The sequence below is a fragment of the Pygocentrus nattereri genome, chromosome 25 (assembly GCF_015220715.1).
Source record: "Pygocentrus nattereri isolate fPygNat1 chromosome 25, fPygNat1.pri, whole genome shotgun sequence".
NCBI classification, from domain to species: domain Eukaryota; kingdom Metazoa; phylum Chordata; class Actinopteri; order Characiformes; family Serrasalmidae; genus Pygocentrus; species Pygocentrus nattereri.
Window position 1 is genome coordinate 25,965,881 of NC_051235.1, and position 27,539 is coordinate 25,993,419.

Here is a 27,539-nt window from a genome sequence, read left to right on the forward strand (position 1 = left end):
AAGTGTGAATGGGCAGAGCTAACCTGCTGTAATCTGAAAAAGGAGAAATAAGTATGTGATGTTTTTTGTGACATCACAAAAAACAATGAATTGAATACTGGCTGTTTTTGCAGCTTAGTTTCCACATAGCTGTGGTCGGAAGAAAACCTCGTATGTCCAAAATGATAATTTTACAGGAGAAGGAAAAAACGTTCTTCAACTTTAATGCAAGTCAGTGCAACCAGAATTTTTTCCAGGTCATTTTGGGCCATTTCTTTTAGCCCATCCAGCATGAAATTTACAGACAATGCAAAGAACAACAGGCATTTTCAAATTATGTCAAAAACTGAAATACGCCAGAAATGGAGATACAAGGTTTTTCAGTTTTGCATGGTATGGACCCTTTAAAAAAAAAAAAAAAAAAAAAAAAAAAAAAAAATTTAATGGCTTATTTTCTCTATTCATATGTATTAAATGCCTAAAAATCAGGTTGAAAAGAGCTGTCATGTTTCTTAAACAATTTCAGAGTAGTCTACCAACCAAAATGATCCAGCTGACAGTGGTCCTGTGGTCAGACAATAACCTCTGGTGAAGAGATAGAGGACCGCAGAACTGATAACAAAGTAAAACACACTGAATAGATTGTGCAGTGATTATGGAGAGCAGTTGGTAGATGTAGGAGGGGGAGGGAGGGGCTGCATACAGCACACATGATGTTTACACTACCAATTAAAAAGTTTGGAATTACATGTCGTTTTAATAATTGCTGTTAGTTTATTCAGTAATGACTTCAGAAGGTATTTTAAGATGCCCTGGTTGTTTTCTTTCGGGAACAGCAAGAAGTTTTTAAACGATATACACTGAAATTTCTTATTTATAGAAATTCCGGATGTTGATTTGATCATAACTTCATCCTCAGTGTTCCGGCTTTCTCAGTCGATAAAGAGCTCTGATCATTCTAAACATTTAATATGCCCTCCTAGGTATTCCTTTACTGCTAATAGGTTCAGTAAAATACACTTACAATGCATCTTTAAAAAGATGGTGCTTCTAAGGTTCTTTAGTGAAGACCATGGATCTGACTCATCAAAGGGTTCTTTGCATTGTGAAAAGGTTCTTCAGAGTGATGGAGACTGAAAAGGGTTCTGTATAACACCTAAAAGGGTTCTGCTACTGTTACAATATCAAGCTTGTAACAATAGATGAGTGCGTTTTGGTGCTATGTAGAACCCTTTTCAAACAGGTTCTGCATAGAACCCTAACCCTTTAACCCTTCAAAGGGTTCTTTTGAGTGTCATAGTTCTAAATATAACCATTTGCTATCCTAAAGAACCTGTCAAGCACCGACTTTTTTAAGGGTGTACTCCACTAAACCTATACGCAGTGTAGTAGCATCTTAATAGAATAGAATTTTAATAGAGTAATAGAATTGACTTTAAATCTGCCATTACAGACGTCAGTTTTAATCAATATACATGTGAATAAAATGAGTGTGTGACAAATTTGAGGTTGTGTGGTGAAAGTGGTGTCCTTTGTTGGGGTCTTCAAAAGGGATTTAAAGACATTGAATTTGATTAGAAAACTGTGCTGCTGCTCTGTTGCAAAAAGGGTTCATGAATCCATGTTCTTCTTTAATAGTAGCTAGTTTATTGGAAGTGAGACGCTCAAAATAGTTTTCTCTTTTGCATATAGTTAAATGAGGCTGGCGTCTCCATATCCGTCCTGCTTTCAGAGAATTTGTTTTTTCTTTTCTTTCTGTTCGGTTCCTTCAAGTCACACGTTTTCCCTTGTATATTTCCCCACCTCCGTAGCTGTTGACTGGGTTGTTTGTGTGCCTTTTTGATGTATGTGTGTGTGTGTGTGAGTGTGAGTGAGTGAGTGAGAGAGAGAAAGAGAGAGAGATTGTGCAAGTGTGACAGACAGCGCTGTGTGGCTGGCTGCAGTTTGGAAAGCGGGAGGCCGTCCTAATGAAGACGATGCTGTAGTCATGACAAACTCCCCTGCCACTGTCACTGCGCTTCATCAAGCCCCCACCAGCATCCTGCACTTCAGCTCTGTTTCTCTCTTTTTTTTTTCATGGCACACTTCAGCAGTGACTGCTCTAGTGCTTCCTTCCAGTCTTAGATTACCTTAATCCCTGCGTACATGTAGGTCATATATTTATGCGTCTGCACAATGTGTTTGGTTTTTTTAATGCATTTATCTTTAGGTTGAAATTCAGAGAAATAGTCAAATTACTAAGGTTGCTAACTGGGGAAGCACCAGTACCATTTCCTCAGACTAAGCACAGTGTTTATGGTACTCATGCTTCAGATTTTCTTCAAGGATTCTTTAGTAAAGCTAACGGTTCTGTATAGCACCAAAAATGTTTCTTCTGCTGTTATGGTTTTGGGCTTAGAACAATAGAAGAACACTTCTTGGTCCTAGACAGAACCCTTTTCAAAAAGGTTCTTTATAGAACCATGCACAGCATATCCTCAGTCAGTCTGAAGAAGTGTTTCACAATGCAAAGAACCCTTTAAGCATGCAGATGGTTCTTTAGTGAAGACGGTGGTTCTGTACAGAACAATGAACACACAAATAGCCATCTTCTTAATGTGCTGTAGGTGGTTCTTTATAAAACCTTTTTGAAAATGGTTCTATATCGCACCCGAAAGGGTTCTTCTATTCTTACTGTGTCGTGCTTGTAACAATAGAAGAACCCTTTTTGGTGCTATATAAAACTCTTTTCAAAATAGTCCTAGATGGAACCCTTTTCAAAAAGGCTCTGTAATAGAACCATACACAGCATCCTCCATCAGTCTGAGGAAGCGTTTCACAATGCAAAGAACCCTTTAAGCATGCAGGTGGTTCTTTAGTGAAGAACCTTTTTGAAAATGGTTCTATATCGCACCTGAAAGGGTTCTTCTATTGTTACAGTGTCAAGCTTGTAACCTATAGAAATCAAATCACGTTGGTCACATCACATTTACACAGGTGGAAAGTGAGTGAAAATCGTAGGTGTGTAGCCCCCTTATAGAATTAATATAGAAAAAAAATTATAAATAGGAAGAAGAAAAAGAATGGAAAAAAAAAAATATATATATATATATATATGTGTGTGTGTGTGTGTGTGTGTGTGTGTGTGTGTATATGAATATATATATATAGTTAACTTAAACAGTGTTTGATTACTGCAGGTTTTAAAAATATATAAATAAAAATGGAAAAATACAAGCTTCTCACAAATTCACAAATTGTTTTAATGTTCAACTCAAAAAAAAATTTAGGAGGAGTGTTGCCATGGAGAAAAGCAGGTTTTGTTCCACATCAGTACAGTAGTGTGTAAAGTACATTTCATAGTTTTGATCCCCCATCTGTCTGTTTCACCAGCAGTCTTTGTAGCACAGTGACAGCATAAATCACACCCAAGACAAAACTGAAGAGCTCACGTATGAAGTTTTATGCCTTGTTGTAGCCGAGTGTCCTCAAGGGTGCAGCCCCTACAGACAAATCTATCTATGGACATTGTCCAATAAAGATTTTTCATTCAAAACGACGTGCTGCACAGGTACTGAGCAGAAGCACTAAGGAACTGTGCTACAGCAGATTTACTAAATTGTGCCACACTGTGCACTGAAACCAACCCAGGCGGTGATGTAGCTTGGTAGGACAGTGCAGTCTCTCTACAGCCTACTTCACAAAGACGGTATAAAAAAACCAACATACTGAAGTTAGTAGCTCACAGTTCTGTTGAATCTAAAGGAGTTAAGTTGGACTTTGGTGCTAGAAGTGCCAACTGTGCTTACCTCTGTTTTGTTAGCCTGCTTGTCTCCTCCGTAGTGTGGTAGTGGTTAGTGTTTGTGCCTAAAAATGATCTAAAATGGCACGGTGTTTTCAGAGCAGGAGTATACCGAGGCAGAATGTTTAAAGTGGCCAGTGACTTTGCGTCCCACTGCCACACTTTGCTGTCAGCAACACTTCGCAGCCACTCATGTATTGATAGCTGGAGTCGTTTATTCAGTAGTGAAGCAGAGTATGTGATTAATGAATTTACCACACTATTTAGACTAAATGCACTTACATTGGTTGGGTGTGAAAGGCTTACTGTGCCACTGAGTGCTTGTGTCAGGATGCTCATTTGCATATATCCACGAGGCTGAGGCTGATATCGATATGTTATATAGCCCTAGCATGTATATTCAAGCTGCCTTGGATGGGATGTGCATTGTGGCAAAAAATATGATCATGGTACTTGATGACAGTACGTAGTACATTTTGCGATATTTTGTTTTCCTGTGGTTTGATGAGTTGGAACGGTTTTGAGTTTTGAATTTATGCTAAGGTAGAATCCATCAGACGAGGAGCGTTTTTCCTGTTAATAAAGGCAAAATGCTGTCTTAGGCCTTTTTGTTAATGAGAACTGTTTTGCAGTCTCACATCCAGAACCACTAGCCTGGAGGCTTTTTATTCCATATCCCCCATTCTGATGATGCAGAACAGAGGAAAGAAAGGGTCATTCTTCTGCAGCCAGAGCCCACATCATTCCTGCACTCCTCTGCCTCTTCCCTGTGGGTCTGTATTGATTGCAGGTCCACCATGGATTCCACAAACGATGCCCGTCTGGCCTGCCAGTGGAACGCTCCGTGTTCCTGCGCCGATTTGGCAAGCTGCAAATTTCCGTCAAATGTCTCAGACCTTGGGCTTCATGATGTCACGTCTGGCTTTCTTGCTTTCGCCATGGTGGCCGGCAGTGGTCAGTCAGAGCGATGAATGCTTTGCTTTTTTAAGGTCTCTGCTGTAGCCAGGGCTCATGAGTGAGCCACTCGCTCTCCGTGAGTAATTTTTTCTAGCCCGTGCGTGTGTGAGGGGACGCGGACACCTGTTCGGCGATTAAACTCCAGAAGAGAAGTGGCCTCTGCCAAGAGAAATATTTGCCTTCTAGTCAAGGTTGTGTTCACATGCGCGAGTATTTGGTGTGAAACAGTGAGGACATTACGCATTTGTTCCTTACAGTACGTTGGCTGTGATTTGGCTGATCGTGTGTTGGTTTGTGCTGGAACGCTCTGCATGTTCACTGTGCGGTCACAGCATGGCTGGCCTTTAACCTTCTGTACATTTTATTTATGTATTTTTTAATGTCTTTCCACTCTGGGTGTACAGTCAGAATCAACCTAACTGGCAGTCGGCTGTTTTATTTAAATCATTTTGAATGTTGTTCAGGTTTTATGACGCACATGATGGGAACTATCCAAGTACTCATTGGGTGCTGCTTTGTTTCTCCTTACGCATTTTGGCTTTGGCTACAAAAAACATAGATTTAGGCCTTTTTAAGCCAATATCTACACTGTTTAAACCATTTTAAACTATTTTAAATGCGAAGCACCACTCTTCCATTGCAGCCATGGGTCCCTTTCCTGTAGTCACCATCAACCTTCTAGCACAACCTGTACTAACATAAAGCATATGCCATTTTTGGTTTTTGTTATATCTTGAAAATTTTCATGAAACAGAAATATTTAATGTCGGAAAATTTCATTCTCTAGCACATCCATGGAGGTTTCCAATGTTATGTTTCATACACTTTGGCAGTTTTGATATTTGAAGCTTGTAAGACTTAGTTTTACAGTAAGTCCACGATATGCTGGTTTAAAGCTTTACGTCTAAATACTCAGGGTTTAGCCCAGGGTCGGCAACATGCTGCTCCTTTTCTGCCCTGTTGCGGCTCCACAGCAGAATTAATAAAATAATAAAATAATCCTCCTTTGCTGTAATATAAAGCTCTGCTGATCGTTCAACACAGTTTTAACACTAAATAGTCTTTAACTCCAGGATTTATGTATAACTAAGATTTATGTATAACCCTTTAACCCTGAAGGTTGGTCACACAGCAATGCAGACAACAGTCTCGCGTAGCTAACAGCCAACGAAATGGCAAAGAAACGAGAGATTTAAGGCGAACATCACTATTTAGAGATGAATGGACAGATGTATTTGCATTTCTAAGCCCTCAGCTGGTTTCCGGATATGTTTAATCTCCAGAGAGAAACTGTCAAAGACTAAAAAGTGATGAAGCTGAAGTCAGCATGTCATTCACCAGCTTCTTGTTTGATTTGTCCTGTTACACCTTAAATGGTGCAGCGGTTACATTCTGCAGCCTCAGGTGCTAGGAAGTTAGAACAGGAAAATTTGAGCAAGAAGCTGGAAATTTGGAAGCACTTTAGCCTCTTAAAAGGTTGAAAATTGAGAGACCTTTTACAAGAAACTATTCTATGTTTGTGGAAAAGTTTCCTGTCAGAGATGTGTGAAAAGCTATAGCCAAGATAAAGCTTAAAGCGAAGCAGTCTGCTTTTAGTTTGGCTTTTTGTTTGTCGTTTTTAGCCCACACTAGTGCATTAGCACATACTAAGGCATATTTACAGTCTTAAAACGTTACTTCAATAAAAAGGACAAAATATTGTGGCTCCAAATGTGGTTTGATTTTGGTCGGAAGGACTAAGCGGCTCTTCTTAACATTTCCTTGGAATAGCTTGTTAGCCTATTAGCAATCTGTCGAGCTGGTTGTGAAACAAAATTCATGTTCATTTTGACAGTGTGTACAACGGTCGCAGGCCAGTTTAAGACTGTTCCAGTCATATATGCACATTTTCTGGCCAGTCGTGCATTCATGCATTCACGCATTCACTGTTCAGTGCTGAAAGCTTCTTTAAAAAAAACTGACCCCCAATATAAAAGTGCTTGGCTCATCTGATAAATGTGTTGTAAGAGCTACCTTATTAGGGGATGCTGGTAGGAAAATGTGGACTCCTCTGAATGTTTTGAACCTTGAAACCTTGAATAAAAAGTAAATAAATAATGTCATTGGGATTATTTATTTATTTAAAAAAATTTGTTTATACTTTATTTATACTTATACTAAAAAAAACTGCCTAGTCAGTCAATTTGGCTGTAAAAATTAGTTAAAAATGAGTTTTTTTAATTGTAAAAAAAAAAAAAAAAAAAAAAAAAAAACCCCAAACAATCTCTATAGTTTCCACATTTTCGAACGACCTCTCAGTGGACAGTGTTAAATAGTATAATATATTATATTATGTTGTATATCATATCATACATTTTAAGGAGCAATATTTGCCAAAAGATTTCAGGACCGGTTTATACATAAATGGAGATGCTTTGCAAAATGCACAATGTAATATGTAGCTTATGTTGCGTCAGATTATATCTAGTGTAGAATTAGATCATGCATATGTAACATTTATGCTTATTGGGGGGCATTGTTTGCCTCCTTGCTTGTGTACTTGGGGGCATATTTGTCCTTTGCCCCAGGTTATTTCCGACTCCACTAGTACTGCTGTGTTGTATCATGTCGACTCACATTGTCGCCACATAAGCTGCATGTTCACTACACCCATAAATTAGAGCTAATATTAAAGTCCTTGAATAATTAATAAACATGATCAGAATGAAAGTCTAGATTATTCCTAGACAAGAGGGGGAAAAAAGTTAAAGAAGAATCTGTAATGGCTGCCAGGCGCTAAAATAGGAAAGACAAAGATTTGCTCACAAGGCAGCACCCGTGCCAAGTTAAATCCATATTTAAATCCTGCTCTCAACAGACATTGCATGTAAATGAATGCTCTTTGGCACCAAACGAGAGCGCAAAATCCACGGCAGTTAGGTAGGGGCGCTTATGCGTGCATAATTTGCATTTATTTTGGAGCTAATTTTCATAATTAAGCATGAAAAAATTACGCCTGTGAAATAATTATAAAGATGAGCTATATGATACACACATTGGACGTGTCTGGTGAAAGGGAAGAAGATCCTGGTTGGGGGCCTGAGCACTTCAGATCCTGCAGCACATTCACACTCGGAGCGTAGACCGAGTGAGCGGAGTGGGGATGCAGAGCTGTGTGTTTGTCAGCAGATGTAGGTGTGGGAAAAGTCTTGCGGTATGTAGGAGCGCAAATCTCTGACCGGTCAACAATTTGGGTGAATTATGGTTCTTTAAAGGGCACATACCATGGAAAAAAACGACTTCCGCGTTTTACTATTTAAAATAATATTGATAAAAAGAAAATAATGGTTTTAATGTAATACAGTGTTTCCCACAGGACTGAAATAAACCTTGGAATTAAAACCGGTTTAAATCAGTTTGTATTGCCTTTTAGTTTTTTCATTTTTTTTATTGCATCTCATGTCACATAAAGTGTCTTTGTTTATTATTAACAGTACATAATATTTTGGAAATTGTTAAAAGGCGACAAAATGTACTTGGACGCCAGTCAATATACTAAGAAGGGCGGGACACCAGAGAAAAGCCTATGCGTATGGGAGATGCTGTAATATGTAAACATTGTCAAAATTTCAAAACCGGTCACTCCCCAGTGTGTGTAGTCCATTTATGAAACTTACAGTACAAAAAGAGCCCATTTTCGACTGTTTTTGTGATGGCACAGTCCATCATTCAACACATTTGCATGTGTCCACCTATTCAGCCTATTCATAGTATTCGATTACGCTATTAAGAACGCCCTGCCACCGTTTGAGCTGGCAAGCTGCAACATTGGACATGGTGTGTCGGGTCGCCTCTGCTGCAGCTGCAATCCTCCAGGTGGATGAAGGCCAGGCAGAACATACAGAATGACCATGAAAAAAAGAAAAAGAGAGATACATATAGCCAAAAGTATGTGGACACCCAATCATCACACCTGTGCAAGCCTGTTGCACATCCCATTCCAAATCTATGGGCATGGATTTGGCCCCCTTTCGTGGCTATAACAGCCTCCACTTTTCTGGGAAGGCTTTTTGTGGGAATTTGTGGCCATTCAGTCAAAAGAGCATTTGTGAGGTCAGGCACTGATGTTTGATGAGAAGGCCTGGCTCATCTACATTTCAGTTCGTCTGCTGCTTTGTGGCTGAGCTTCCTTTTCACAATAATAACACTTCTAGTTGGGGTGTCTGGTCTAGGACTGGACCCGTATAACCTGCAACTGTCACACAGAAAATTCTGATCCATGAGATTTTGCGAAAAAAGGAATAAAAATGTCTTCCTAAACTGCCAAAGCCCTTAATTAGGAAACGTTTTTAAGCAAAAGTACACGAGAGGGAGCGTGCGAAATAACGTCACGGCTGTGATTTGGTTGCTGTAGATCATCACAGCTGTGATGTTATAGTAATAACACACAACCCCGAGTGTTCTAATGCTTTTATACAACAGTTAAATAAATAAAGTAAGAAATTAATGAATTGGGCAGGGAAACGCGGCGTTTAAGATGTTTTAATGTTTATTTCCTTCTGCCAAATTATAGCTCCTTAACAAGCAGCTTGGTGCTACGTCAGAGTAACGAGCTCCACCCACTCGCTGCACAGCCGGCAGTTTGTTTTCCAGCTCCACGCAGACCGAATGACAGTCTGGGAATTTAGTGTAGTCTGACCAAATCGGCTGATGGTCAGATGTGATCTTCAAAGTATCCATTTTCTGTTTGGGGCAAAGTGAGAAGTAAAAACATTCAAATAACTTGAGCGTCTCCTACAGCTCTCAAAGTCGTTGCTTGGCAACAGTGTCTCAGCGGAGTGATACCGCTCAGATAGAACGCCTCTCCGCCAATCAGCGTGCGTGGCCGGAACTAACTGTTGTATGAATGCATATATGAAACTGAAGTTGGCTTTTTATTCTTATACTTGGCTAGTATAAGCTATTATCTGTCACCGGAGCTGCTAGACTATTGAACATGTCTCACTGGCTAATCTTATTCCCAAAAAAATGTGTTTCACTGCCTTTGGTTATGGTTTTATTCTCTCAACACAAACTGCCACTGTGCTGTTGAAGGTACGTGAAGTTGCTACGAAAATAGTGGCAGTGCGGTTGTCGTCGTCGTCGCCGTCGTTGAAATACTATTCATTTCAGATTAGCTCTGCCTCTGACTTCCTTTTGAATGAGGCACACTTCAAGGCCGCCAATCAAAACAGAGGTTATTTACATTTTTAAATTTTCAGTCTTAAAGGCCCAGTAACAAAAACATGGGATAAAGAGTGGTTGAATCATGTAAAAATGAACTCTGGCTGTTTTTGTTGCTTAAATGCACAGAAACATTGTAAATGAACCTCAGGGGCAGAAAGGTGTTAGAGGAAAGGTAGAATATGGACCCTTTAAGAAAATGATCCATTAGATAATGATTGCTGCTTGGGAAATTGCAAAAGAAAGGGGAACAAAAAAATCTGAAAAAAGAACCTAAATGATGTTTGAAAATAAAGAAATGTGCTAACATGGCCAACCAAACAAATAGAAGTTAATAGTCACCAATTACCATGTCATCATTTACTTAATGCTAATTGATATCCGCCTTAATTCATCGGTAGCACCATTAGCTTTTTGCTCCATTAGCGTTTATGAAACGATTCAGTGTTTTAAAGGTGTGTTTACATTTGTTCTTTAGTTGGCTTGGCCTGGACTAAAAATCTTTCAGTAAAAAAAAAAAAAAGTAAATAAAATGCAGTAAATAAAGGCATTTTTGTGTTTTTAAATTAGCCAGATCAATTTATTTTGACCAAAATATGAGTGCAGAATCTTGTTGAGTATAATTGCAATCAATAATGCATATAATGCAATAAAGTTTTGTAACTTTCCACAAATCAGTGTTTTTGCACCCTAAGGGTGTGTGTATCGTGGGACGTGTGGCGCTGTGAGGGTGAGAGGGTGTGGTAGATCTGGTCTGGCAGGCTGAAGCCTCAGCAGCAGCAGTGTTTCACTACTGTAATCTATTACAGCCGGTGCTGGAGAGGAGAGCGGCTGTAAAAGTGATGAACAGCAGCAGATCGTGTCTGCAGAGCAGGTAGAGCCTGGTGGACTGAACTCACTGCGTCCAGGTGGGAGAGAAAGTTATAAACGAGTAGTTTGGAAAAACGACACACTTAGTTCAGGCTGAGTGACTAAAACCTCGTGACTGATCACCACTGATTCTGTTGAAGGACAAATTCAGCTTCTGACTCATAATGAAACAAACCATGGAAAGGGTCTCTCTCTCTCTCTCTCTCTCTCTCTCTCTCCCCTTCTCTCTCTCTCTCTCTCCCCTTCTCTCTCTCTCTCTCTCTCTCTCTCTCTCTCTCCCCCCCTCTCTCTCTCTCTCTCTCTCTCTCTCTCTCTCTCTCTCTCTCTCCCCCCCTCTCCCCCATCTCTCTCCCCTCTCCCCCTATCTCTCTCTCTCTGCCTTATAAAGGCCTTATATGTAACGCATGTTTGTGTGTGTGTGTGTGTGTCTCTCTGTCTGTCATCTTTCTGGCTCTGTCTCTCTATCTTCCCTCTCTTTCTCATCTTTGTCTCTCTGTCTGTCATCTTTCTGGCTCTGTCTCTCTATCTTCCCTCTCTTTCTCATCTTTGTCTCTCTGTCTCTCATCTTTCTGTCTCTCCCTCTCTATCTTCCCTCTCTTTCTCATCTTTGTCTCTCTGTCTCTCATATTTCTGTCTCTGTCTCTCTATCTTCCCTCTCTTTCTCATCTTTGTCTCTCTGTCTCTCATCTTTCTGTCTCTGTCTCTCTCTCTTCCCTCTCTTTCTCATCTTTGTCTCTCTGTCTCTCATCTTTCTGTCTCTCCCTCTCTATCTTCCCTCTCTTTCTCATCTTTGTCTCTCTGTCTCTCATCTTTCTGTCTCTCCCTCTCTATCTTCCCGCTCTTTCTCATCTTTGTCTCTCTGTCTCTCATCTTTCTGTCTCTCCCTCTCTATCTTCCCTCTCTTTCTCATCTTTGTCTCTCTGTCTCTCATCTTTCTGTCTCTCCCTCTCTATCTTCCCTCTCTTTCTCATCTTTGTCTCTCTGTCTCTCATCTTTCTGTCTCTGTCTCTCTCTCTTCCCTCTCTTTCTCATCTTTGTCTCTCTGTCTCTCATCTTTCTGTCTCTCCCTCTCTATCTTCCCTCTCTTTCTCATCTTTGTCTCTCTGTCTCTCATCTTTCTGTCTCTCCCTCTCTATCTTCCCGCTCTTTCTCATCTTTGTCTCTCTGTCTCTCATCTTTCTGTCTCTCCCTCTCTATCTTCCCGCTCTTTCTCATCTTTGTCTCTCTGTCTCTCATCTTTCTGTCTCTCCCTCTCTATCTTCCCTCTCTTTCTCATCTTTGTCTCTCTGTCTCTCATCTTTCTGTCTCTCCCTCTCTATCTTCCCTCTCTTTCTCATCTTTGTCTCTCTGTCTCTCATCTTTCTGGCTCTCTCATTCTTTGCTCTGTCTTCATTTTTTTCTTTCTCTTTCTCTTTCTCACAGACCCTTCTTACCCTCTGAGGATCTATAACATTTGAAAACTTCTCCCAGTCACCGCGTTTCTGCCAAAACTACTTGAAAAAAGACACGAGCTGTGTGTTAGTTTGAAATCTGTATAACACATGTTTGTATAATATTCTTAACAGGAGTGAAAGTAATGGATAGCGCTGTAAAGACACACGGCCAAAACATTCTTCAGTGCCCCTCAGAGGAGGACTTCCCTGTGAGGTCATTTCCCCTGCTGTAAATACAGAACACATGTCCTTTCTTTTTTTTGACACATTCCAGCTGGGAGTGAGTGTGAATTAGTGACCCAGCCCAATTTCTGCTCTCAAACACTGTTTTGTTTTCAGAATGAGGCCTTTTCCTGCCCCAGCCAACCACCCCTCTGCTTCAGGTGGTATAAACATACAGACCAAAAATCTTATCTGCTCAATGTTGTTTACTCAGATCTCTAATATACACACCATAGTTGTGTGTAAAAGTTTGAACGCCCCAGTGAAATAACGTTTTTTGTTAATTACAGTTACATGTTTTGCCAAGTTTAACATACTGGAAACAAATAAAATATAAAATGTGCCTTAAATTTTGCTTGATTTTTTTTTTTTTTTTTTTGTTTTTTTACAGTCTTTTTTTTTTTTTACTGTCCGATAATATCAGCCAGTTGAAATAATGATGTTTGATATGATCACCTGATGCATTATCAGCATTTTGATTGGCTGTTTCATGAAGCTTGATTCACCAAGTTGGGATGCTTGCATCCGACCAACTGAGTTTCAAGTGAGTTGCAAGACTCTCTAGTCTAATTTAGGTTTGAAGCAAGTGTTGCATGGACGTTTCACTGTGAGAAACCAGAAGCAGCTGAATTCACTCATTAGAGAGTATGTGTGGACACTTAATGTTAATGTATGCCAGCGTCATGCATCACGTACGTCAGTGACGTGAACCATGGCCCAAATGTTTTATTACAGAGTGACGAGAAGAATAAGAGAGCCTGTGTTGGTTTGTGTTGAACAGGCGACGCTGTTGGCTTTGCAGGAATGCCACACAGACGGTTTGGCCTGTATGCTGTCTTTGGATTTAGATCAGTCTTTGCCCACACACTCTGATTATGTGTTGTAGGCCTTCAGGGGGAGAAAAGCAGAAAATCTCTTTCTCTCTCTGGCACATGCTGCCTGTGTCTCTCTCTCGCTCGCTCTCGATGTCTCTCGCTCTCTCTCGCTTGCTTGCTCTCTCTCGCTCTCTCTGTCTCGTGTGCTCTGTTGCTCTCTCTATTACTTCTTCCTTTAATGTCCTTTCTCTCTTTTATGCGTTCTCTCTCTCTCTCTCTCTTGTGTGCTCTGTTGCTCTCTCTATTACTTCTTTCTCTTTATTGTCCTTTCTCTCTCATTCTCTCTCTCTCTCTCTCTCTCATGCTCTTTGTGGTATCTCTCGTCTCACTGTTTATGCTCTCTCTTGCTCTCTCTCTGCCTCATGCTTTTGCTTTTTCTCTCTCTCTCTCTCTCTCATGCTTTTTATCACTCTTTCTTTTCCTCTCTTACTCTCTTGCTCAGTTATGCCCTCTATCACTTGCGCTCTCTCATTTTCTTTCTCTCTCTCTCTCTCTCTCTCTCTCTCTCTCTCTCTCTCTCTCTAACACTGTTATGCTCACTCTCTCTCTCTCTCTTCTGCTCTCATGCTTTATATCACTTGCTTTCTTTCCCTTATTGTCCTCTCGCTCTCTGTCATATCTCTCTCCCTTTGTTTCTGTTTATGCTCGCTCTCAAGCATTTTCTCTGCCTCTATCATATGCCCTCTCTTTCTCTCGCTCATGCTCTATATCACTCTTCTTCTTTTGCTTGTCCTCTCTTACTGTCTTTCTCTGTCATGTGCTCGCTCTCTTTCTCTCTTGTGCTCTTTCATTTGCTGTCTCTCTCTCTCTCTCTCTCTCTCTCTCTCTCTCTCTCTCTCTCTCTCTCTCTCTCTCTCTCTCTCTCTCTCTCTCTCTCTCTCTCCCTGGTTGTTCTCTTTATGCAAATGTATCTAGCTTGTAGTTGCTGTTTAGTATGTGTCCTGCCCAGCCATGCAGTGCGAGGCTGTTTACAGCCAGTAAGGCTTTGCATATAGTTAAGAAAATGTTAGCCCGACATTTATCAATTTTTTATTATTATTTCTGTAATCTCCGCTCAGCGGCGGCGCAGGGACTACTGCGTTCTTCACAATTGGTTTTCTTCAGTTCTGATATGTTTTGTATGGTATAACAGGGAGGAATCAAATGAAGAGCATTGTGCTGGGGTGAAATTACTGAGATGGATTATCAATAACTCTGAGATATTGATGTTTTTTTCCTGCAATTTTGCGGCTCGTACATGAGCCTGTGGAATGGAATGTTGTTACCTGCAAAACAATATTGGCTCAAACAGCGCAAAGACCTAAGAATTCATATATCTTTACCCAACAGCGCTGACAAAATGCAATTTTGAGAGAACTAGATATTGTATTTGTTCATCACATACCAGATGTTGAATCTATTCAATTGTCAACTTTTATTTATTTATATATATTTTTTTCTCTGCGTGTTTTTGGTAGCTGTCTTTGAGAGCGGCATAAAATATGAGCTTCATCAGGTTTCAGTGCTCAGCTGTTTTGATGAGGTTCAGCTATACATCACTGCCAAATCACAGAGCGGCCCAGTCGCTCCGGTGCGAGCGCCAGCGCTTCGGCGCAGGGTAGCGACATGTTTCTGAGCGTGATTTATGTAAAGCAAAATAAATGACGCAGTGCGAATTGGCAGCCGGCGTGTAGAGCCCAGCTCTTGAATGGAAGTAGAATGGATTAGTCACTCGACTCTCCACTCTTTCTTTCTTTCCCCTGCCAGCAGAATGTTGCTGTGCACGCCTGTTTAGTATGAACTCTCCGTTTTCATTGCACATGAATGGTTGCTCGTTGATGTTCATTGTTTTCTAAGAAACGTTTCAATTTTCTTCTTTCTCCTCTTAAACTGCTACACTCGAATCAAGAGTGGGTAGAAATTTAGCACCATGATATTCAACTTTACAAATGGATAAAATGCAGCAGCACAGTAGTAGAGTGACATTTAAAAGGGCTGTGAAGGACTGATGGCAGTAGTATTGTCTATTCATTGTCTAAACTTACTTAAAAATGATTTAAAATAAGATAATGCCATTGGGCTGATGTCCAGTCAGCTGCTTGGTACTATGCAGTTTGAGGTTTGTTGTTGTTGGTTTTGTTGTTATTGTTTACAGGCTGACTGTATTTGATGCAGTTAGTCTTTTTGAATTGCCATTCAATGCAATGCAATACTGTAAAATACAATACAATAAATTACAATACACAGTGCAGTACAATAAAATATAAGTGCAGCTTGTAGTAGTAGTAGTAGTAGTAGTAGTAGTAGTAGTAGTAGTAGTAGTAGTAGTAGTAACAACAACAACACTAGCAAGACTTCATTCTGGTAATTTTGAGACGGCCCCTAACACTGATGAGCACTGTAGCATGTGAGCAGGATTATTATCAGATAAATAAACATAAAAGGGCTGTTGAGTAAAGTTGTGGTCATAGTATGTTGTCTTTACTTCGGCCATAAAAATGTCATTAATCTAGTGCAGGCGAACTGTGCCTAGTCTAGTGTCCAACTCGGCCACTAAAAGGGCCATATTAAAAATCACAACAAATTTGTGGGCTAGAGAACAGCTGTGTTTTTATTTTATTTTTAATTAACATTTTTACTAGAACCTGAACTGGTCATTATTTATTTAAAATGCATCAAATTGTCAACAGCAAAATATCGGAACTTGTAGTAGACCTTGAAATATTACATGAATACTTGAAATATTCAAAATTCAAATGTCCCCAGGAGCACAGTCTTTTAAACCTACCTATTTGCTTGAACTAAACACCTGGCATCTTTTCTTTGCTGCACCTTCACCAAGACTTGGGCTCAGCTTCTGAGCTGCTGAGCTGACATTTAATGTTTATACTGGTTGAACTGCAGCTGAAATGCCACTAGTGTGTTTGGTTCTGTACGTGGTGTGTAGAATTAAGGTGTAACCAATGTCCCATAGACTGACTGTTGTTAGGGTATAAGAGTCAGAGTGCACATTAGGTTGCAGTGCATGCTGGGCACTGTAGTGCAGTGCAGTGTGGAACTTATATTAATATAAAATTAAATGACTTTGCAGGCTGGACAGAATTATGTCACAGGCCTGATCTGGCCTACAGGTCTTGTGTTTGACGCATGGGAACTAGTGAGACACAACAGAATTGCGAGTGTCAGTCAGTATGTAGTCGCTTAGGTTTCACTGCACATGAAAGCACGAAGCTTTCTCCAAGTGCTTTCTCTGAATTCACGTTCCTTGAGCCATATTTTTACCTGCTTTTTCGTCGAGACCCGAAGTCATTATCTCTGTCTGAAAGCTCACGCTATAGATATACTATATCTGCCTGCAGCTCTGCGCATATTCAACCAGCGCAGCTCAACAGCTGAGTTTCTGCAACAGTACAGCAAATGTGGTATCAGGGTGCTTTCATGCCTGCTTTGTTTGTTGTGGACCGATCAGACTTTTTTGGTTCAGTCTGTTTTGTCAGGTGTGAACACTCCACCCGTGTTTGGGTCAGCGCCAAACAAATGATCTGTGGTCCAGAAAAATCATGCCCCGGTTTGCTTCCAAGAGAGCTTTGGTGGGAAATGAAGCACCAAATGAAGGAATTCAACGTGTGTGTGTGTGTGTGTGTGTGTGTGTGTGTGCCTGTGTGTGCCTGTGTGCTGTACTGTAGAGCGGCGCAGGTCTGATGGAGTTGTGTATCTGCTCTGTTGACAGGTATAGATGAGCGGACAGCAGAGGCGTCCTGGGCCCCAGGTGGCCAGTCCAGCCCTTCGTATGACGAGTCCTCCAGGGTAAGACTGAGTCTCTTTCTCCTCTCTCGCTCCCTCCCATCTCTCCCATCTCTCCCATGTCTCTCTCTCTCCTCTCTCTCTCCCTCCCATCTCTCCCATGTCTCCCTCTCTCTCTCTCTCTCTCTCTCTCTCTCTCTCCCTCCCTCCCCCTCCCTCCCCCTCTCTCGTGCGCGCTCGCTTGCTCTCTTTCTCAATCTCTCTCTCTCTGTCTCTCACTCACTCTCTTCCTTTCTCTCTTTCCTGCTTCCTCTTTTTCTTTGTCTCTCCTTCTCAGTCTTTTCCTTTCGTCTGTTCACTCTTTTTTTTCTCTCTCTCTCTCTTTCACACTCTTTCACTGTTGCCCGATAGTCCATTTCTCTCTCACGTGCTGTCTCTCACTCGGCCTCTGTCTTTTGCTCTCGCCTGTTCGCTGTTTCTTTCTCTTTCTCTCTCATTCTCTCTGTTTCTTTCTCTCTTGTTTTCCCACTTTTCCTTTCTCTCTCACTCTTGCTCTGTCTTGCTCTTCTTCTAACTCTCCCTTACTCTCTTATTTGCTTTTACTCTGTTGCACTCTCTCTCTCGATCATTCTGAGCTTTTTCTCTTTCTCTTGCTCCCTCTCTCACTTTTTCTCTCTCTCTCGTGATTTCTGTCTTGTTTTTTTCCTCTCTTTGTCCCTTGCTTTCTCTAGCACAGCGCCACAACACTGATATTTTTTTTTGTTTCAGCACCCAAAATTTACAATAAATTCACTCTAAATTCAGGCTAAATTAGAGTATTTTGCCATGTTCCCATATTAAAGCAGCTGTGTTAAAATTCAGGATATCTAACAAAATCATTTAGATCATATATGCATCAATTATGAAGAATTTACATGTGTAGCTTTACTACATTTTTTAATCTCCATATATTTATCCCTGTAAACGGAATGTATGAATATAAATGCAAATATTGTGGACCATGTAAAGTTATAATGATTGATATTATTGGTGGTAGATATGAAATCTCCAAAAAAATAACGACCATTTATGTTTCTAAGGCTTGGAAATGCAGCTCTGTGTAATTGGAATGGAATCATGGATGCATTTCAGATTTGTGATAAGGTGAAATTTTCATGCATGCAAATGGAGTCGGCCTGGGCGTAAAGCCTCAACTGTGGGCCTTATTTCATTTCACACAGACTCTGGCACACGCAGATCCATAGCGGAGTGTGAAGATCTCTCTGTTTCTCTATTTGTTTGTTTGTCTTTTACACGTTGGTTTGTTCTGGGTGCCCTGTATGAATTTCATTTAATGTCAATCTCCTGTCACTTCCCATCAGAAATCAGTCAAATGTCAGCGGCTCTCGCGCCACACGAGCCTTGTTTATTTTCCAGTGTCCTTCCCCAATGCGCATCTACAGGCTACGGCTCTGGCGTCTGCCTGATTTGAATTATAAGTTGGAGACGCTTGAGATATCTTTGCTCTAGGTGCATATAAATCAGCGTTTCTGACATTGCGAGGGGCGGGCATCAGTGAGCAGACAGCTGTTCTGTTCATACACCTCACACATGCACACACGTGTTTGTTTTGATACAGTGTGAGACTGTGGGGTCATACATATGTTCTTATTATTTAATTATTTACATGTTACTACTTAAATATAAAAAAAAAAATATATATACATATATATATATATATATATATATATATATATATATATATATATATATATATATATATATATATATATATATATATATAGTGTGTGTGTGTGTGTGTGTGTGTGTGTAGTTTAGTTTAGTTTAGTTTTAGTGTAAGTCAATCAGACCAGACTTTTTTCTTTATTTACACAGATTATAAAGGGCAACAGGCATTTTGAAATCAAAAACTAAAAATAAAATGGAGTTACAAGCAGAGATATTGGATGGATGGATGGATGGATGGATGGATGGATGGAGGCATAAGCATCTTGCCTAAGACGCTCAGTATAAAAAAAGAAATACATATATATGTGTGTGTGCATGTGTGTATCTCCTCTAATCTAACCTCAGTAATGAAAAAAAAATTATCATTTTTTTTAATCAAATTTTTTCAATCACTTTTTTTAAAAAAGCACTTTACAAAGTCAGGAGCATTTTATGGGTCCTGCAGTTCAGCCTCACTTTTTGCTTCATAGTTGGTACGATTTCAGACTGAAAATGTATGAAAACAAATGCAATCACATGCAACAAACATAGCAGCGGTGATGCATCTTTGCTGTGTGCTGCCACTGTAGATGCATTCGTTTGGTCATTTATCATTGCTCGCCTCTAACCTAGAATAATCAATATAAAATAAATAAATTTCAAACCATTGCGCACAACAGAAATGACCACATCTCCCAGAGAAAACCCCTCCAACGTCCGGTTTTGGCCTTGTTTTCACAAGCGTGCCCGCCGTCTTTCTGTGGAAAGACTGCGTGTGGCCGGCAGACTGTCGGAGAGAAAAGCCGCATACCTATCATAGGCTGCAGGGTTTCCAGCCTGTCAAACGCTCATCCGGCCCACTTTGAGCAGAAAGAATGGGGAGATTCCCTCTAATCCCCAGCTCAGGCTGAACCCTGCCCATACCCTTCCATCCATCCATTCATCAGCTCAGGCGTCCCCACAAACAGCCTGCCTTTAGTCTTTGTGTTTATGCTGTGTTTGACGCTCCCTTTGGCCACGATGGGCCACGTTCATGTTCTTTCACTCTGCCTCGGCCATATAAACTATGTGCTGAGTGTACAGTTGCAGTGCACTGTGATCTTAAGTTTCACCAGTTCCACCCTTTATCTCTGCCGATAACGATCCCGATACCTGAACTCTGGGACTTGGCTGATACCAATGTGATACCAGTGCTTTTTTTATATTTATTTAAAGGCCCAAATGGAAAAGTCATCATTATATTTGAACACAAGGCTGATGTAGGCCCAGTCATATTTCTATATTTCTATATATCATATTTTTACCCCTATCTCTTACTTTCAAGTGTCCATCTTGCCTCTTGGAATTGAGTTACAAGGGGTAGTTGTTGAAATCTTCCCCCACGAAATGGGACCCTCAAATAAAAATTAATTCATTAACAGGCTACTGGTGGTGCTCTTTGGGCGACCTTGCCAGTCTGCAGTGATGGCAGTGAAGGCGGGTAAAGTTCAGCAACCTCACTGCTGGGCTTTAGTTCCATTTCGGGCCTTCAAAGCGGGGCTTAAGACAATTATTTATTATTGTTCACCCCTGATTCTTAATGATATGAAGCTGAAGTTAGATATCCATCAGCTTTTTCTCATTCCACCTTAAATGTAGCAAGGGTTACATTCTGCGCCAGTACTACTCATGTACTGCTGGACTATTTAAGGTGGAGCGAAAAAAATTCAGGCAGCTAGCTACCGAGACATTGGCATACTGTTATTGACTTTATTATGCATGTTGTGAAGGAAAGGGCAATAATACTTTGATCCAACATCAGACTAAGATGGTTATCGGCATTTTTTACAGAGAAAATTCTCACATTTGTGGGTTTCTTTGTTCGCTTATGCAGCCATCTTACCAGTTTTTTTTTCCCTCACAACACTGCTTGGGGTGTGTCTCTTAAAAAACCTCCGTTTGGAGGGTCATGTAGCAGGAACACCTTGCCCTACCCCTCTATCTCAACAAAAATTGGGACACCCTACCCCCAAGACATGAACGTAACAAAACGAGGGGCTGAGGACTAAATGGTGGGGGCAAGGGATGAAATGGGATTGGGCTGTAAATATCATTGAAGTTTCAAATCGTGCCTTTTACTCTGTATAAAGGCTCTCTCTGTATATGGAAACTAAGCAGCGATAACAGCCTGATTTTAATTGGTTGCTTTTGTGATGTCATAGTAACCCATGTATTTACATATACTCCCCTATTCAGCCTACAGCAGGTCCCATTCATACTGAAGTTATAAGCCAAATTTCAACCCAAACTGGCACATACAGTACTGGGCAAACAATCACAACAGAGATCGTTTATCAGTCTTAAAGGTAATGAAAGGAATGGAAACAGCCTGTTTAATTCTGATGGATAAAGACGAGCTGGAAAGTGCCTGTGTGAAAATGAATCATGACTGCAGTTCTTTCTAAGTGACTTTTCACCTCTTTGAGTGCTAGTGATTTTTTTTTTTCTTTCCAGTGTGAAACTACATACTAGCCACGTTTAAATGCGGCCTAATAATCTGTTAATAATCTGACTCATGCCTCAGTAGGAATAGAATACATCCATGTAAACACCCCAATCAGAATAGACTAGTCCGATTGAGGGCGTTCGAGAGTCTGTCCTCCTGCTTCTGTCTTGCTGTTAAAATATTTCTCACTGTTCATCTATTAAGTAAATATTAGACGAATCAGTAGTGCAGCTGCAGCTAAGCACTGTTATGTAGTTACGTGTACTAGTGAGAAACATTCGCAAGTGCTGCTCTTAGTCCCACCGGCTCCTTCGCTGTCCACTGCCTGACCTGAGTTGTGTTTATGTAGTGATCATATTAGAAGTGCTGGTTTTTTTATTTTTATTTTTTGTATTTTTTGTTGGTTTGCTCATACTTTAGTGTGTATCTGTCTACTTTGGTATATATGTATATATGTGTGAAAAAAAAAAGAACTGGTCTATTTTGATGGATAAAACCACACAAATGTCATCAGTAGAATTACATGGGATTGTTCTTCTACGCATAAGGTGACATGAGGCTATCTCAACACTTATTAACTATAAAGGAGGAAATAATACATAAGACAAGTGATAAAGTGTATGAGAAAGTAGGCAATGCTTACTTCTGGTGTTCCAGTCAGTTGTACTGGTGCATTACTACTGGGATGTTTATCTCTATAGCACCTTTAATACACTGCTGTCATTCAAAGTGCTTTACAAATGAGAAAATACAGAGTCAGAAAACACACACACACACTTACACGTTTTCTAAGCCGCTTATCTTTCTGGGTCAGGCTGGGGGGCTGGAGCCTATGCCAGCGGTCACTGGATAGAAGGCAGAAAACACCTTAGACAGGTTGCCTGTTCATCGCAGGGCAGACAGACAGACAAAAATAATTGAGAATAGAAATTAAAAACATGATTAAACAATTTAAACAATAGATTTAAAAGGGAAACTTGTTAAATTGGAAATCTAATTAGAAATTAAGTTAGGAATATTAAAAAATCAGATTAAAAATGAAAAGGTGGGGTAGGATAAAAAAGTGCCTTTGAAGTTTGTGTTGGCCATCCTCTATCCTTTCGTCAGTGGCCAGTTTCTGACCACAGAGCTTCTCTTGGCTGGATTTTTTTTTGGACAGGGGGCCATTATCTGTGTAGGGGTCTTTTTCCATTGATAGACAGTGGGCTGGTAAGTAGTGCAACCACAGACGGGCTGCAGTCAGTAATTATGACCCTTTAAAGTGCGCGGATATGGTAGGTGTTTCTGATAAAATGGCCAGGTTCAAAGTGAGTGTAACGAACTTTCCGCTGTTAACAGTCGTCGTGTTACCTGAACTCACAATACTTGGGGTGGGATTTAAATCCCTGTGAGCCAAACCACACTCTGAAATTTCACTGTGGGATCTGAGCCTCTCCGAGTGCTAGAAAGTGAAGAAACTAATGTGTTCCTCCTTTGTTGAAGCCGTGTTATCCTTCTGTGGTTTGCTCATGAAATGCTATCGTGCACATCAACCACAGACGCTCGATAGCAGGCAGAGAATTCCCCTGCAGTCTGTAGCGCTTGTTTCAATCTTATCAGCATCTTCATGTGTCGCAGCACTTGTGTGGAGGTTTAGCAGCATCTCTAATCTCTAATCTCTCATCAGATAAATGAATACATTTAGTGGCTCGGACTGTTTATTTACTGTTTTTTCTCCTCTGATACAAAAAGTTCAGTTGGGTAATTTAAATGAGGGAAGTGAGTTGGCAGATTTCCATCTCTGTAGTTTAGATCACAGATTATTCTTTTATTTACTTTTTAAACAATCAGAAAATTTTTATCCCCTGTATTTTTATCTCATTTGTGTCTCTCACTCTTTTCTCCCTTTTCTGTCTGTCTGTCCCCTTCTTCTCTCATATTTTGCCCCTTTCTATTCTCCCTTCTCTATTCTTTCTCCCCTTTTCACTCACTTATTCTCTCTCTCTCTCATTCTCTTACCTTCTTCTGTCTTTTGTTCTCCCTCTCTCCTCTCTCCATCTCCCTTTTTCTCTCTCCCATTTCTCTTTCTCTCTCACTGTCCATCTCCCATCTCTCTCTCTCTCTTGCATATCTCTCTCTCTCTCCCGTCTCTCCCATTTTTCTCTCTTTCTCTCTGTCTCTCCCTCTCTCTCTGTCTCTCTCTCTCTCTCTCTGTCTCTCTCTCTCTCGCCCTCTCTCTTTCTCTCTCTCCCATCTCTCCCATTTTTCTCTCTCTCTCTCTGTCTCTCTCTCTCTGTCTCTCTCCCATATCTTTCTCTCTCTCTTGCCCTCTCTCTTTTTCTCTTGCTTTCGCATATCTCTCTCTCTCTCTTTCTTTCTCTCCTCTCCCATTTTTCTGTCTTTCTGTCTCCCTCCCTCCCATTTCTCTCTCTCTCTGTCTCTGTCTCTCTCCCATATCTTTCTCTCTCTCTCTCTCTCTCTCTCTCTCTCTCTCTCTCTCTCTCTCTCTCTCTCTCTCTCTCTCTCTCTCTCTCTCTCTCTCTCTCTCTCTTTCTCTCTCTCTTTCTCTCTCTCTCTCTCTCTTTCTCTCTCTCTCTCTCTCTTTCTTTCTCTCTCTCTCTCTCTCTCTCTCTCTCTCTCTCTCTCTTTCTCTCTCTCTCTCTCTCTCTCTCTCTCTCTCTCTCCTCTCTCTCTCTCTCTCTCTCTCTCTCTCTCTGTGTGTGTGTGTGTGTGTGTGTGTGTGTGTGTGTGTGTGTGTGTGTGTGTGTGTGTGTGTGTGTGTGTGTGAGATTAGTGGGTTATGCACACACCGCAGCCCCTGCATGCTGACCTTGGCTAACAGCCAGGCCCTCTATCCTGGGCAGCCGTTGCCGGGGGCGTCCCGTCTGACAGCCCAGTCCGAGACCGCTATCCCACAATGCCTTGCCCCTGTCCATCACGACCCTATCACCTGTCCCCAAGCCGATGGAATGCAGGCTGGTGTTCACCTGGGCAGGAAAAGGCTTTAGAGTCCCGCATGCTTAACCCTTTAATGGACGTTTCTCTGTTTAATCTGTTATTCTCCTTTAATGACGCCGTTTCAGTGCTTTTATTTTTATATGTAAAGAATTTTATAAAAAATAAATGCACCAACTGCTCTGGGGACAGATTTTAATCAGTTAAAGGAGACAACAACAAAATCTCTGAATGTATTGCCAGCGAGACGTTACTTAAATGTAATTTACTTGAAGAGAAATTCCACCAGTTTTTCAGTCTTTCATTGTAATTTTACTTTGAGAATATGAGATATGAGAATAACCAAGTATGCATGTTCAGTATTTTGAAGGAGCATCATCTACTTTAGAGAAATACTAACCTTTACTAACCTGATTTTTTTTATAATGTTAGTGGTGCTGTTACTCTGCTGTTGGGGCGCAAAACCTCATATCTCCATTTTTGTTGTTTTTCTTTATTTGCCATATTTATTTATTTATTTGCCTGCTTTGCATTGAGTATAAATGTTGTGATAAATGGACCAAAAGAAATGACCCAGAAAGACTTGGAAAGAAAGTCTGGTTCCATTGACTTACATTGAAAGTAAAGTGTTTGTTTTTTTTTTTTTTTCTTTTGATGTAAAGTTACCATTTCAGAGATACAAGGTTTTCTTCCGACAGCAGCGATATGCATATATTTCACATCCTTTGAGACCCATAGTGCTGATGTGTCTCCTCACAGTGGAAAGTTAACCTATGGATGTTTTCAGATCTAAAGCCGTTTGATTTTCTCTTCTCTCTCAAAGATGAAAGCTTTAAGTGCTGTTTATCTGATGGGGACAGTTTTGGTGTCTACCAGATCTTGCACGGTTGCAAGGAGTCCCGTTTTCTCTGTAGCTTTTAATTATTTTTTGATCTCTAGTTTTGGAAACTCCTGTGTTTTTTGCTTGTTTTCCTTTGACTTTCCCTTCTTTATGCAAATGTATCATTTCAGAAATATCATTATAGCCTATGGAGGCTTCAGATACTTTCTGCCTTTGTCACAGTTTTGACTCTGTGTGTTTCTGAAGAATAGACCAGTGTTTATCCAAGCAGTCTAAACTGCAGTGAAATTTTGATAGAAATCAGAGGAATTCCCCTTTTCGCAGTGCTTTGACAGTCATTTAGCCAGCAGTAACTGGAGCGCTTTCGCTTGCAGTCACAGCAGAAGCAGGACAGTACACACAGACAGAGAATGGTGTGTTTAGTGATGATGAACCAGGCGTGATTGATGATCTAATGGTCCCAAAGGAGCATAAACTCCCCCTGCCCTCCCTCATCTCTCTCTCCCTCTCTTCGCCCTGTCCCTCTATTCTTTCCCCTCTGCTCCACTTGTCCTTTTCCAACACTCTGGCAGCTGTCAGCACCGGGTCACAAACAGCAAGGATGCCGGAATATATCACTGATGGGTGAACGTGGAGGAGCGGTTAATTTCTGTGTGTGTGTGTGTGTGTGTTTGATTTTTTTTTTTTTAAAGCCCTTAATGAGGAACAAATGTCCTTATAATCATATAATATGAAAACATGAAAGCTGGACAGTCACTGTTGATGAATGGTTGTTAGTAGTGTATACTGGTTATATTTGACTAATTGAGTAATTACTGTGTTTTTAAAAGGCCAGACAATAAAATTGGACTATAATGAACCCCACACAGCCTTTCTGAGATTCTTCACGTAGAAATACACTTTGTTGAAAAATGATAAAATATGAAACCTGTAAGAAAACGTCAGCAAAAGGTTATATAAACGCTTTGTGATTTGGGGGGGAAATGCTTATAAATGAGTGTGACCTTCAGTTTCTGTTTCTTACTGTAAGAGAGAGGAGGGTAGTCACTAGTTAGATTTACTCAGATACATGTGCTCAAGTAAAATATTGGTGGTTTGTACAGTTCTGAGTTTTTCAAATCATAATTCTTTGCTTTTACTCAAGTATACTGAGTAAACTGACTGAGGGAATCTACTTTTTTGCTCAGTTACATTTTAGCCGTTTTTGTTTTGTTGGTGACATCTGTACTGCTTTGTGATGGGTGAGACCTCGGGTGTGTTATTTTAGACCACAATCAATCAAAAAACAGAAGAATAGAGCTTAACAGGCTTCAGTTCCTGTCCTGGTGAATGCTGGATTTATGACGCTCTAACGCAGTTCTTCAGGATTCTCAGTACTTACGTAGTTGATACTTTTGTACTTCTACTAAAGTTGTTTGGGTACTTTTACTTGAGGAAATATTTTAACCAAGCGTCCTTACTTCTCCTTGAATATAGGTTTAGGCTACTCTACCCACCTTTGATTAAACATGCCTTATCATCACACAGACTGCCAGCTTATCATTAAATATCTAAAAGAGCCGAAAGACTTTCGAGCTAGTGCCATGCAGTGTATTGTCTGTATCAGTAGTGATATTGGTGTCACACAACGATGTTGATTTTTAGGTTTAGCGGCATTAATGACACAGAACATAGCAAATAACATAACAAAAACTGAAAGGGAAATTCCACCAGTTTAATGTGAAATTCTCTGTTCTAGAGACACTTATTGAGTCAGAAGTGTTCATAGTAGTAGTGGTAGGAACCAGACATCTGAATTCACCTAAAACTACCTCACAAGATGTTATTACACCATAATGCCTGATGCGACCACCATAATGCCGGATGATGATGTCTGATGAGGCATTGTTTTTCAGTAGTTTTGAGAGAAGCTTTTGGGGTGAAATGTGTCTTTAAATACATTCTTAGCAGACAGGTACATACAGCGTGTGGTCAAATTTACCACTATTTTAACCCCTTCACCATCACATATAAAGACTCAGAGGACGTGTGTATGTTCGCCAGTCATATTAGAAAGTAAAATAAAATAAAATGACTGTATTTGCATTGTGGACAGTGCAACCACCCCATCCACCACTGTGTAGAAATCTGAGTATCTGTAAAATTCCCTGCAATTTCACATCAAACCACATGTTACTGGCATCTCCGCAGTTGTATTAAGCAACCTTTTTGAAAAGTCTGTGGAGTTCCCCTTTAACTGCAGTGTGTGTTGTTTGATGGTTGCTACAGATAGCTTTGAAAGGACAGTTTAAAATACATAAACACAGTAGGTTTCCCTTCTGGGAATGTGATTTGGTTCTGGTTAACATTTACAGCACTGTATACGTTTCCCTATGGTGTCATTTTGAGAGAAAAGAGAACAAAATGTTCAAGTCAGGATTGTTGTAGCTCCCAAGAAGCATGAGTTCATTAACTTTGTCAATGTAAACTTAAATATCATTAAAAACTGTGAAATATAGGGAAACTATTGCATTATCGCGCTGGCTGTGGT

At 40.4% G+C, this 27,539-nt stretch overlaps 1 protein-coding gene across 6 annotated transcripts in view; it reads left to right on the forward strand.

Moving 5' to 3' along the window:
- Positions 1-27,539, forward strand: part of tcf12 (transcription factor 12) — a 182,380-nt gene that overhangs the window by 29,319 nt on the left and 125,522 nt on the right. For all 6 annotated transcript variants that reach the window (XM_017711637.2, XM_017711641.2, XM_037534451.1 and 3 more), the window contains one exon: positions 17,029-17,105. In XM_017711637.2, the coding sequence (XP_017567126.1) occupies positions 17,029-17,105 (77 nt within the window). The remainder of the gene's footprint in view (positions 1-17,028; positions 17,106-27,539) is intronic.